General features: G+C 35.2%; 1 protein-coding gene across 1 annotated transcript in view; it reads left to right on the forward strand.

The window, feature by feature from the left end:
* Positions 1–313: 313 nt before the first annotated feature.
* The window catches only part of eIF2A (eukaryotic translation initiation factor 2A), a 45364-nt gene continuing 31006 nt past the window's right edge, over positions 314–14671 (forward strand). Inside the window, exons 1-4 of the mRNA XM_069831675.1 lie at positions 314–425; positions 687–831; positions 925–1043; positions 9010–9109. Of these exons, the coding sequence (XP_069687776.1) occupies positions 398–425; positions 687–831; positions 925–1043; positions 9010–9109 (392 nt within the window). The 5' untranslated portion in view covers positions 314–397. The remainder of the gene's footprint in view (positions 426–686; positions 832–924; positions 1044–9009; positions 9110–14671) is intronic.

Consider the following 14671-nt stretch of genomic DNA (forward strand, 5'->3'; position numbering starts at 1 on the left):
CCATCGCTATTTACTTCATTGGAATGTTGTGTATTTTAGAAATTATAGGCGCGACACAGCTTGTCAAAAAATGTGTCAGTCGGCTTTCTGGAATGGCACATGACACCCTTGTACTGCACCACGGCAAAAGGCACGATTAAATATACTGTATTGGGATGTTATTCATGGCTATCAAATCAACATGTACAATACGTACTATAAAATACGTGTATAATCCTACAATAGTTCACCAACGATTACAATTTTAATCTTTTATCTACGATGATCGTAGCATACAAGAAGATACGTTCATTTTGATATGTTGGTTTGTTTCGTTGAAACTGAATAATGCGCTCGATTTCTGTGACGTATTGCTATTTGGAGATCGTACCCTCTTCCACATGGCCCGAGAAGAAAGATGGCGTCCAATGTGCCTGTTGTTGCAGGTAATTACGATATTTTTAGACATTTATTGTTTTATTTGATATGTTATTGAGAGTTTATTTGTCTGTATTAAATAATAGCCTTACTTTGTTATGTAGGGATTGTTACATTAAGTGTAACTACAGAGGAATGAGAAAAAGGTGGTATTTCATAATGTCTCGTTGTGTGCACCATACGTGACACTAGTAACCTAACTGTGGACGATTGAAGTAATTAAACAGTGACAGTATAAATGCTAAATACCTGTAACATATTATTTTCAGTGCGAGGCTCGACGGGAATTTCCATCAATCTTGGACCCCCTAGCTACGATCTCGTGTCTGCATTTACTCGGGATGACAGCAAGTCATGCAAAGCAATGCTTTTTGACCCAGAAGGAAAGTATTTTGCTTGGGTCAATGGGATATGGTAAGTTAATTGTTTGTGTAATTATTTATAAGCTAGACGTAGACAACAAGATCATCATTTTGGTTTGATATAATATTGAATTTATTTTTTCAGTGTCAAAGTTGTTGCAACTTCAACGTGGAAAGTATTAGCTGAAATTTCTCGACCGAAGGTCTGCAGTTTAGAATTTTCTCCCAAAGGAACTTATTTAATGACATGGGAACCTTTTATAGGTGAGTAGAATTATTCTATATTCATTATATGGCAAGCGCTATAAATTGATAGTTAAAGTATAACATTGAGAAATATATTTTAGTAGGCTATAATTTCATTTTCCTTTAATTTTTAGTTTTGTTACATATAAAAAAGTTTTAACTTTAGGGCAATTCCTTAGCCATCTGTTACACAATTGGACTCAATTATCTACATACGGAAAAGCAACTAGTTTTGTGCCACTGTGGCACTAGGTAGACCAAGAGCACCTGCATGTAAATCAAAATATATTATACCTACAATTTGTTACATACATTACACGGATCTATAACAACTATGTTAGTATGGTAATGGATTTAATACTTGCAATTTTTAAAATTATTGTATGTTGAAAATCGGTGTAAAAGTGTACGAAATACTGGATGAATCAAATCTGCGAGGAGTACAACTTGGCAACTTCGGTTATGGCAGATGTGTGGTTATAAGGCGATGGCTGGTACTCAGACAGTGTGATATTGGTGATTCAATGTACAACATGCTATTATTGTAAAATATTATTAAATATAAGCCCATAAAACTTTACTTATTCAAATTAAGAGAGAAGATGCTGAAACGTCTGCCTTCTCATTTCAAACATTTCTGGCACCTTTCTAGGAAGTTCCACATTACTTGCAGCAGTTGCCTTCAAGAAATGGATACGATATTTTTCCGGATTCTAATCTTTTAGTTCTTTCGGGGTATGAGAGTTACTTTAGTTACTTTCAGGGTTACATTTAAAGTTCCCCAGAGGAAATAATCATATGGGGTTAGATCCGCAGGCCAAGAGAGTCGCACATTTCTACTGATGATCTTATTCATATACAACTTAAAGGCATTGTAGGCTTAACTGGTTGTAGCGCACGTGTTTAGTGGAAAGATCTCACTGTTCTCTCACATGGGAGAAAAACAAATCAGCGGTGAATGGCAATGATTTAAATCTATAGTCTGTACAAATAATGCATCAGTAAAGGCTGGTTCACAATAAAGCGGAAACGAGAATTGGAACGAAAACGGTAAAATTGTTGAAATGTGTACATTTAAATGTGAGCATTCACAATTAACGAAAAGCTTGCCGGAGCCTGGGATCAGGAACGGAGAGTTGGCCAAGTTTCAACTTTGGTGTTCACGTTTCCGATCACAGCCCACTAGATTCATTCTATTGCCATCTAAAAGCTATTTTGTCGTATATTTTGTAGCAAGAAGACCGTGACATAACTTATGCATTATTTTGTTCTGTGCTGTGTATCATGGAGCAAGTTTTATTTGATGAGATTCTAATTTTGAGTGTTGAGGAAAATCCTCACATTTACGATAAGTGGTGTGCCTCGTATAAAGATGAGAAAAAGGAGAATACGTGGCTTTCAATAGCTGCATCTTTGAACACCAATCGTAATTGAATCATATTTTATTACTGCATTGGTTGTATTACACACTACATATTCATGCTTCAATTCAATAACTACTGTTGTGTTCATTTTTGTTCTATTACAAATGTTTCTTCTATAATTATTTTACGTTATGGTAGACTTAAAATAGGTTGTGATAATAAAGATGCATGGGCATATTTATAGTACCGTACCTAATGAATTGTTTCAGTTGAAATTTCGAAGTTGGTTAACCTGTGTTTATGTTGGCTGCCTTGTACTCATGAGAGAACGCCATTGATCAGTTATACACAAATAACATCAGAATGCGTAATATCGACTTTAGATATCGTTATTGACATGCATATCAATATGCATCGTCGTCTATGTTCTCGGTTTATTGTGAATCAAAAATTTTCATATTCACGTCCTCTGCTTCTCGTTTTCATTCTGGTTCTCGTTCCCGGTTTATTGTGAACCAGCCTTAAGAGATAATAAGAAAGAAATTATGTCGATCTTACCTTTTATGAAAAACATATGTTGAAAATGGTATCCACCTTTCTGGATGCAAGAATCACATTGGGAAAATCTTCACGCTGCTTAACACAGGAATGCGACATGTTACAAAGGTCAGCATTAAGAGGACTGAATTTTTTGTAACTTCATGATTCTGCTGGTCCATATGAACTAATAAAGACAGATAAAGCTTGATTTCATTTAAGAAATTATGTCCACTCTCAGAATACGAGACACTAAGACACTGAAAGTCCTCATTTAGTGCATGAAGTTTCTCTTCCAGATCACGAAGTGAGTGTCTAGTGTAGCATAATTGCACATCAACTAACAATATTATGTGCGAGACATAATGAGGCTTTCAATATTGACTGAAGGTGAAAAACAGTATGCTTTCTTCCCAGCAGGATAACTCCACTGCACATACAGCAGCTATATTTTTAGAAGCATTAGAAAAAGTGTTTGATCACGTATTTAGTTGCGGACACTCACCAACTCATTCTGGTTAGCACGTCTGGGCGCAAAACCAGGTGGCTCGGGTTCGATTCCTTGTCGGGGCAAGTTACCTGGTTGAGGTTTATTCTGAGGTTTTCCTCAACCCAATATCAGCAAATGCTAGGTAACTTTCAGTGTTAAACCCCGGTGTCATTTCACCAGCATTATCACCTTCATCTCATTCAGACGCTAAATAACCTAAGATGTTGATTAAGCGTCATAAAATAACCTACTAAAATAATAAAAAAACCAACTCACTCTCCGGATTTAAATGTTTGTGGTTTCTATATTTGAGGGAATTTAGGGCAGAAAGTTTAGGTGAACAATCCACACACCCTTGAAGGGCTGGATGATGAAATCAGGCTTGTGCTGAGTAAAATTACAAATAGAGAGTTGCAGAAGGTGTTTCAGAATTTTCTACACTGATGTGATTGTTGCATTCATCACTATTCACTGCCAATCCGTTTTCCTCCTGTGCAAGAGAGTGGTCGGTCCCCACTAAACAGTTGTGCTATAGCTGCATATAATGCTAGTAAATTGTATATACTGCTCACTTTACATTCATGAACTTACCACTTTAGGTACCGTGCTGTTGCGGAATCTTGTTGGTATAATAAAAAGAAGGAAAAAACACACACACACACAAACCCCCTCCTCCTTCCTCCCTCTCGAGAAAAATCCTTTTAAAAAAGTATTTTATTCTCTTACTATAGTGAGGGTCAAGTAAGAAGAGTTCCTAAACACCAAATATTGCTGTCTTGACAGTGTTGCCAGCTGTTACCAGATATCACCATATGAAGTAAAATCACGATCCTACATACTGAATGACTTATTTACTTACCGTACTTTACCTTTATGTTGGAAGTTTATTCTAAATAATTCAGTAATTTGGAACATATTTTCGTGGATAAACTATACGAGAAAGGGACCACGACTACTGATTACAGGTTGTTTCAGATAGTAAAACAAACTAATATTAAGAAATACTATGGTTATGTATTTGAGTATCGAAATATGGGATTCGGGGTACCATTTTAAATTTAAAGGGGGTGGTGGAGGGAGATAAGGTGGTGAAACCTAAAATGAAATTAACACTGGTTTTGAACCTTCTCCCGAATATCGAAATTAAGTTTTTTAGGCCTATATCAACCGTGTTGTGATTATCTTGGGATTAAGTACATCATCTCCAAGTAGGTGATTATTGGATTAATCTTTGGAGTGAGAAGAACAATTCCAAAGGAGATGCTTGACTTCCTGACCAAAATTAAAATTCCTGTTGCTGTTATCCAGGCTATATTCTGAACAAACTAGTTCAATTAATTAAAATGTGTCTCAGTGAAATGTACAGCAGAGTCAGATGCTTTTCCAATTCACTGTGGTCTAAAGCAAGGAGATGCACTACTACTTTTACTTTTTAACTTTGCTCTAGAATATGTCATTAGGAAAGTTCAGGATAACAGAGATGGTTTGGAATTTAACAGGTTACATCAGCTTCTTGTATATGCTGATGACGTGAATATGTTAAGAAAAAATTCACAGACGGTTAGGGAAAACACGGGAATTTTACTTGATGCAAGTAAAGTGATAGGTTTGGAAGTAAAGCCCGAAAAGGCAAAGTATATGATTTATATCTCGTGACCAGAATATTGCACGAAATGAATCAGTCTTCTTAATGTATCCAGCTGTTTGCTGACAACATAAAGTCCACTATAGTCCACTGTAGTCTATTCAGTATGAAATGAAAATATGTATAATAGTTGGAAATTTATCCTTGTAAGAGATGCAAAAATTAAAAATATCGTGTAGCAACAGCAACAAATATAAATGACACTCTGGATGAAATTAAACACAGAATAATATGGGAAATGCATGTTATTATTCGGTAGAAAAGCTTTTGTCATCTAGTCTGCTGTCAAAAAATCTGAAAGAATTTATAAAACAGTTATATTACCAGTTGTTCTGTATTATTGTGAAACTTGGACTCTCACTTTGAGAGAGGAACAGAGGTTAAGGATGTTTGAGAATAAGGTTCTTACGAAAATATTTGGGACTAAGAGGGATGAAGTTACAGAAGAATGGAGAAAGTTACACAACACAGAACTGCACGCATTTTATTCTTCACCTTACATAATTAGGAACATTAAATCCAGACGTTTGAGATGGGCAGGGCATGTAGCATGTATGGGCGAATCCAGAAATGCATATAGAGTGTTAGTTGGGAAGCCAGAGGTAAAAAGACCTTTGAGGAGGCCGAGACATAGATGGGAGGATAATATAAAAATGGATTTGAAGGAGGTGGGATATGATGATAGAAACTGGATTAAATTTGCATAGGATAGGGACAGATGGTGGGCTTAAGTGAGGGTGGCAATGAACCGCCTGGTTCCTCAAAAGCTATAAGTAAGTATTGTTATCCAGGCCACAGTTGACTCCATATGGAAGAACTCATTCGGAATTGGTAGACATATTTTATACTCGGTTACTTAAATTTTATTTTTGTGTAGTTTTAAATAATTAATTAAAAGGCAGAGAGCATCCACTTACTGCCAATAAATAGCATTTGAAATGAATAACATTATCGTATAGATATTACAAGCATATTGTTTGGCATGAATTGATTAGGAGGCGATCATATTGATTCACTGATTGAGGCGGCTAAGTGGATTCTGTCTCTGGAGTATTCACAGTTTAATTCAATATTTTTAGCTGCTGTTCTCCATTTTCTTTCAGTATATTAGTTACCTTCTTTTGGTGTGCATAATATTTAAATTAATATTAGAGGAGAAAAATTCGCTCCGGCACTTGGGATCAAACCCGGGTCTTTGGTTCTACGTACTAAGCGCTCTCACCATTGAGCTACGCTGAAGTCCAATCCACAGCACCGGTTCGAACCCCTCTCCTCCAGTGTTTTTTCCCTTTGTGGCCTGACTCCAAGTTGAGCATATATGTTGACATTTTTATATTATATTAAGTCAACTGCCATTGTACAAGGAACGCACTCATTTGAGTGACTTGGTGGCCGGGAATCCACAGTAATATGCACAGTAATCTGTACAGTCATATGCACTGTTGCTTGGAGAACATATATGCCCAACTAGGAGTCAGGCCAAAAAGGGAAAAAACACTGGAGGAGAGGGGTTCGATCTGGTGCTGTGGATTGGACTTTGGTGTAGCTCAGTGGTGAGAGCGCTTGGTACGTAGAACCAAGGACCCGGGTTCGGTCCCCGAATTTTTCTCCTCTAATATTAATTGTTACCATAACAGATGTATTCTGTAGGACCAAAAAATAATAATGATCTTTGCGTAGATAATATTTGAAGTCGCAAAAATATCCGATTAGAAATTTTTATGAAAGTTTGTTTTTAGTATCTCTCACATTATTATCCTTATTATTATTATTTATATTATTATTATTATTGTTATTATTATCATTATTATTATTATTATTGTTATTATTTAGATTAAACTGGTGGATGCATTGTGCGTAATCATATATATTATGTTTGTGCAACATCTTCAGGCCTTTGTGGAGAAATGTCATGATTGTCTTGCGAGAGGCTGATGAAACTGAGATAAAAGCTGTTAGAAAGCTGAAAGCACTCTTAAACATTTTGAATGTTATGCAGACAGTTCCTTGCAGTCTGCTTCCTTGTAACTTTTGATGTGTTCTATCCTGATATAGCTAATTTGACTTGTATTTCAGTTGTGAAGGTATGATTTTAGACAGTACTATTTCTTTCGGCTGCCGGGTAGCTCAGTTGGTAGAGCAGCTGGACTATGGACTGGAAGGTCCGGGGTTCGATCCCAGGTGGTAACAGGATTTTTTCTCGTTGCCAAACTTTCAGAACAGCCGCGAGGTTCACTCAGCCTCCTATAGAATTGAGCACCGGGTCTTTCCCGGGGGTAAAAGGCGGTCAGAGTGTGGTGCTGACCACACCACCTCATTCTAGTGCCGAGGTCATGGAAAGCATGGGGCTCTACCTCCATGCCCCCCAAGTGCCTTCATGGCATGTTACGGGGATACCTTTACCTTTACCTATTTCTTTCTCTTTTCAGTAGTATAAATCAGTATAGGAACATAATATATTAATGCATAATAAAGATATACAGCAGTGAGGCTTATGATATATTTCGTCACAGCACTTCCTTACATGTAATGGTGTACCTCACATTTCTGTATCCGGTGCCACCATTAACATATTATTACAATAACACATTATTTGCAGTACACGTCTACACACATACTCCCAATTACACTATGTACCTTTTTTTCTTATTTGGTTAAACCCCCCTTCAGTATTTCTCCTATATTTCATTTACTATTCTCTATTTGTTCCTTAATCCTAATATATCTAATATTCTATACTACTTTCACACCCCCTTTATCCCCCAACTACTATTCACTAAAATCTCCAATTCAATTTATCTCTATAAATTATCATATTGTTCAGCACCCATACATTTAATTATTTGTCCTATTTGTTCTTTGACCTTTTCTTCTATCTTTCTCTTATATTCATTTACTGTTCCAACGTTCAAATGTTAGTACTAATTTTATGCTGTCACTTGTTCACTTCTCTTAACCCTTTCTCACTATTTTCTCTCATCCTATTTGCGCTCACTTTCACTTTCTCACTATTCTGCTTACACTTAATCCATTGTCACTATTCTCACTTCCTATAAATACTTATATTCTATTCTACACGTCTGCTTATACACTTTCTCTCTCCCCTATACTTCTCGATCTTTTCCAGTTTCACTTTATTTGCACTTTTTGATCACATCCACATTTTTTTAAACGTATCAAATATCTCTGCTATATCCTTTATTTCTTCTTCTATTCCTCTTTTATTTTTTCCCCCCCATGCTTTCACTTTCACATACTAGATTTCCACTTACACTCACACCCTTATTCTTTTCACTACTTTTTGCCCTATCATTTCTTGATTGAGGCTTATGAAGGGTTCAGTAGTCTATATTTTTGTGGATGTCAAGATCATTTAAATTATGCAATATTTCACGCTTTTGTGTTGAGTTGTGATGAAATTTGCAGCATTGTGTGGAAATTTTAATTACTTCGTTTTAGAACTACTTACAGATTCCTTACCTTAAGGTAGTATCCCTTGAGACCTGGAAGTTTGTTCTAACTCTTGAATACCCCAAAGAACTGACCTGAGAGAGTAGACTAATCTTTCTAAGGATAGAACCTGTACATAGTTAGAAATGTGCAGAAACTAAATTTTCACATAATTGCAAAATCCAGAAACTTCCTCACAGTAAACTGAGAATTATCTTCTACAATGAACTTAAATTGAAGTAGAAAATCACTTTTTCTGCTATATGGTAATGTTTTTTGTTAAATTCATGACCTTTGTCTTCCCATAATCTTACCTTCTGGAGTCTACTGAAAATTAGGGTTGTGACGATACACCATTACTATTTTATTCTTTTTACCATTGAAAGCTTAAACAACATTTCATGTTACATATTCTAAAATTTTTTTGTACTTTGTTTGTACATAACACCACTTTGAATTTTTAAAGATGTTAGCAAATAATTGTTTTTATATTTATAGTGTCACAAGCTAATCCACAAGGAGGACCAAATCTTCACATATACAAGTCAGACAATGGTGAATTGGTAAAGGAATTCATTCATAAGAAGCAGATTGGATGGTAAGTGATTTATTCTTATATTAAATTGTAGTTAAAAATAAGAACGAGTGATTTTTTTAATGGTGCAGAAATTCTTTATCCATTATGTATAGAAATCATCAAATATCTTAATCAGGCTTTACAGAATTTTGTGGCTGTACAATAGATTTTTAGGTTTCATATTTGATAGATAGTCGAGCTGTAATTTAGTCTGTTAGATGACACTGCCTTTTAGCAAGGTGACTGGGGATTGATCCCTGGCAGTGTCAGTGAAATTTGTGGTAGATAAAGTGCTATAGCTATGGGGCAGGTTTCTCCATCATCACATATCATCACCCTTAGGGGTGTGTGACAGCCTGACCAGTGTGCATATTTTATCCCCTTTCGTCCTTAGAAGAGGTTCCATACCTGATTGACTTCAAGTGGCAAAAACAGGATTGAAAAGGAAGATATTCAATTGTAAATTATGTTTTAAAAAATTATGTGAAAATTACAGGGGTATAAGTCTTCTCAATTCTGGATATAAGATCTATACAGCCATAATCAAAAATAAACTATCACATCTTTACGAAGACAAAATCACTGAAGAACAGAATGGATTACGAAAAGGACGATCATGTTGTGACAGCTATTTCACCATGAAGATTTTAATTGAAAAGCACAGAGAATTTAATATTCAAACCCACTTATCTTTTATTGATTTCATAAAAGCTTTTGATAGAGTTGATAGAAATAAACTTTTAGAGATTTTACGCTATGATAATGTGCCAAACCAAATCATTCTCTCCATTTATAATTTATATCAACAAAATGAAATTGCCATAAGAACTGAACGCGGAACTGCTAGCTGGACTTCCATCAACCAAGGTGTTAGACAAGGATGCGGTCTTTCCCCTCTGTTGTTTATTTTATATATATGGACCATATTTTATACATTTGGAGGCAAAGTCATCATGCTGGAATTCAAATTAATCGAAACACAGTTCTCGATACACTAATGTTTGCCGACGATCAGGTTATTATCGCTCAAACAGAGGATGCTTTACAGAGAGCCATTTATAATTTGCAAATAATCACCTCAGATTTCAATATGGAAATCTCAAAAGAGAAAACGAAAGTCATGGCATTTTCGGGAGAGAACCCAATTCCAAGTAAGATCATGATAAATGATACTTTAATTGAACGTGTTAATTCATTTAACTATTTAGGTTATAACCTCTCTTACATCATTGATGAAGATATGTCGAACAAAATATCTAAATTTATAAAAATCACTGGTGTAATTAGCGCCGTCTTCAAATCATCCCATGTTCAGAAACATACAAGGCTAAAGGTATATAAGACACTAGCTCGACCGGTCCTCACTTACGGTAGCGAGGCATGGACAATCAGAAAAGCTGATGAGCAAAGGCTGACGACAGCGGAAATGAGGTTCATGCGACGAACAGCGGGATGCTCTTTGCTGGAACACTGTAAAAATGTGGACATATTGCAGGAACTAAAAGTGGATCCTATAGTTAATTTTGTTCAACAATATCGACTTCAGTGGAAAAAACATGTCGAAAGGATGAATCGCACTAGATGGCCTAAACAGATTCTTACTTATGTACCACGAGGAAAGAGGAAATTGGGAAGACCAAGTAAGCGCTGGCATGAGACCGTAACAGATCCTGTAGGGTCTAATACGTGACAGATATGATGATAATGATTATGTTTTATTTAACGACACTTGCAACTGCCGAGGTTGTATGAGTGTCGCCTGTATGCTGGAATTTTGAACTGACATAAGCCTGTCGCATTTAAACACACTTAAGGGGGGAGAATGGTATTTTTTTTTTTTGTGAAAAATGAGTAAATTTTCAAAAAAAAAATTTTTTTTTTCTTTAAAATACCCTGTGATGTGTGTGGAATGCATAGCATAATATTTTGTGGGTATTTATGCCCTTATCGATGTTGAGACACCATTGTTAAACTTCCTGCGTTATGGATTTTTAAATCACCCAACCCCTTTTATTGTTGTTTCCGGTAAATTTAATTAAAAAAAAAATCTTTAAAATACTCTTTGACATGTGTGGAATGCATTGCATAACATTTCGTGGGTATTTGTGCCCTTATCATATGTTGAGACGCCATTTTTAAACTTCCTGCGCTATGGATTTTTAAATCACTCTCCCCCTTTTATCGGTTTATGGTAACTTCATTTTTTTGCTACATTGCCAGACAAAAAAGGATATAACTTCAGAACTATTAAAGATACATGCATGAAATTTAGAACACACATTCTTTAGACTATTAGAAAACTTTTCTCTGTAACAGAATTTTGTTAATTGATTTAATTTTTAAAACTACGTCCGTTTGTTTCCAAGAAAGGAATTCAGAAAAGTGTTATTAGATTTTAATTGTTTATTTTACAAACATAGGGACTAATATCAAAATTTTGTTACAGACAGTTTGTAGAGCATGCTTTTGCAAGTACATTGCAAAAAACTGGATGAATCTACCTTTAAAAATGGTTTAGATATATCGGTTCCAGTAAAATCCTGCATTGGGTATATTTTTTTTTCAAATCTGGACCCCCATATAATTTTTTTCCAAAATATTTATTTTTGGTTGAGTTGCTGCAGCTATGAGCTCTCTACATACAAAAAATTAATATTTTACACCAAATAGGAAAAAAGTTTTAAAAAATACCATCCTCTCCCCTTAAATGCCATCGAACCCGCAACGTCGGGCACAGAAGGCCAGCACTATACCAACTGCGCCACCCAGGCCAACAAGATATTCGACAGATTTATTGCATACTAGCTGTACCCGTGCACTCCGCTGCACCTGTTAGAAATAAATATAAAGTAATTACATAATTAAAATAGGATGTTTGATCCCGGGAACATTCGTGTTTGATAGAAGGATAAATTGTTTAATATGTTACTTAATTTAAATTGCATCCAGATAATTAAAATGCGATGACTTTGGTCCAGAGACACTCATTTGGTGCAATGACAATTCCTTTAACCTGTTTCTTAATTTTTATTACATGCAAGCATAGTGTAATGAAGATTGACATCATTTAGATTTAATGTGTATATTTTATTTTACTTGTTATAGGTTTCCATTGAATTATGGTAATAACTTAATTTTAACCCTTGTTTTCTACGTATTCAGTAAATGGTGCTTGGCCCACTATGGTTCTGAACCCTTCAAATAACTTAAATTATATTATATAATATTACATATTATATTATATTATATTATATTATGTCAGAAGTTACTGTAATAACATTATAGCATTATGTCCATCTAGAGAAACTGCACTTTCCAGTGGTGAAATAATAATTAATTATACAAATCGGTTAATTTGGCTTCTGATATTACTTCATACAAACACAGAAACATTCTCTGTAGGCTACCGTATATTTCATAGCTTTCGATTGTTGCTGTCCAAGGCCCCTTATAGACGAAGTCATTTGTTTTTTAATTCATTACACGGCCTTAGATGGCAGTTATTTTAATTTTAAAACTCATTTACCTCATTAAATATCAGTCCTATCAAACTTTTTCAAGGAATAAAACTTATCGAAAATTATTCTTAAAGAAACTTTTGTTATGTAACATTTTTCACAAAAATCAATAATAAGCGAGGTATTTCGATTTATTTAATTCAGGCCCCCTTATAACCCCCCTTTTAAATAATGTATTTTGAATGCCATATAGCCTAAAATCTAAGTTACAACGAACTTAATTTGTATTCCAATTTTGATCGAAATCCGTTCAGCCATTATCGCGTGAAAAGGTAACAAACATACAGACAGACATACAAACAAAAATTTCAAAAAAGCAATTTTCGGTTTCAGGGTGGTTAATTATATATGTTAGGACCAATTATTTTTGGAAAATCGAAAATTACCAGAAAAATTTCGGCTACAGATTTATTATTAGTATAGATTATGTGCAAGTGCTTTGGTTACTGAAGTGTCATTCTCCTATTGTTCAGGTATCATTGTTGTTTGGAAGTATTGTTAAATTAAAAGGGTTTTTGGCCAATATTCAGCATACTTTCATGCCTACACATTATCGTATGATATTTACTTCACTCTTAGTTTTTACCATTTTTAGATGATTTTCTTTTCAAAGACATCAGATAGAACGTAAAAATGAATTTATGGGGATGAAATGCTGCGGTCCTTTGTGCTGTTACAGTTAAATAAATATAAGAAGTCGTTTTCCATATCTCGCATATCTAAAGCTTTGAAATATACAAATAACTCTTATTCGATTAACCTTTGGAATTTAAAGTTTACCTTTGTTACATTTCTGTAAATATGTGTATTAATGCAACCTTTGAGCTTGAGTGAAAAACTTGATTAGCTGTTGTATCAGCTATTACATGTTCAGAGGTTAAAGATTTGGCTGCTTCTTACTCACATTAAACCAATCCATTTTGTGTTTGTAGAAGTTATTACTTTTATTCAATTTCACAGGGGTGACCAGGATGTGGGGGGGAGTTTTTCCAGGCCAGCTCTATATCTTCTTCTTCCTCTACAAAACAATATGCAACATTGCATTCTTTTTCAGTTAGCCTTGGAAATATATTCTTTAACAGAAGACAAATTTTATTTTAAACGTATGTTGGAAATAGTTTTAATTGTTGCCACATTGAACTACATTCTCAGGATTTTGACACGAAACATCAATTCTATTCTGTAATTCCATGTACTTCTTAGAAATACTTGAGTTAGAAATAGTTTGTAGTATACAGTAGCGTGCAAATTAATCCGAACAACGTAATTACTTATGCAAAAACACTCAAACGGGATAAAAAAAAAGATCTAAGACATACCTCAGTAATCTATGTGGCCTCCCTTGTTCCTATAATAACAGCTCTGAGACGATTTGGTATGGATTCCACTAATTTCCCACAAATATTCTTCATTTTTTCATCGCGAAACCATACACCAATGAGGGCAGAAATCATCTTCTCCTTTATAGAACAATCCATTTTTTGCATTCTTCTTTTGCAAATTGACCACAAGTTCTCAATGGGGTTGATGTCGGGTAAGTTGGCTGGCCAGGGGAGTAACTGAATATTTTTCTTGTTGAAGAATTGTGTAGTTTTTCGAGACGTATGGCATGGTGCCAGGTCTTGTTGGAACACACCTCTGCCATCCGGAAATGATTTTTGCAGCTGGGGTACGATTCTGGTTTCCAATAAGTGAATATATTTGTCAGAATTCATCATTCCCTTGATAGGTATTAATGCTCCAGGCCCTTCATGTGTAAAACAACCCCAAAACATTACTTTAGGGGGGGGGGGTATTTGGGTGCTTGTTGGAGATGAGATGCTGTTACTTTTTCGGATCCTTTCCGTACGTAAGAAACATGGTGGCCGTGGACCTCGAAATGAGACTCATCGGAAAAAAGTACATTCTTCCAGTCATTCACTGTCCAGTGTTGATGTAATTTTGCCCACATTAAGCGTTTTTGCACATAACAGGGGTTAGCAGTTGCTTCTTAATAGGCTTACGAGCCCTTCGTCCAGCTTCCAAAAGCCTACGCCGCACTGTTGTGACGTGAATATTCGCCCCA

Source organism: Periplaneta americana, chromosome 7 (assembly GCF_040183065.1).
Source record: "Periplaneta americana isolate PAMFEO1 chromosome 7, P.americana_PAMFEO1_priV1, whole genome shotgun sequence".
Taxonomy (NCBI): domain Eukaryota; kingdom Metazoa; phylum Arthropoda; class Insecta; order Blattodea; family Blattidae; genus Periplaneta; species Periplaneta americana.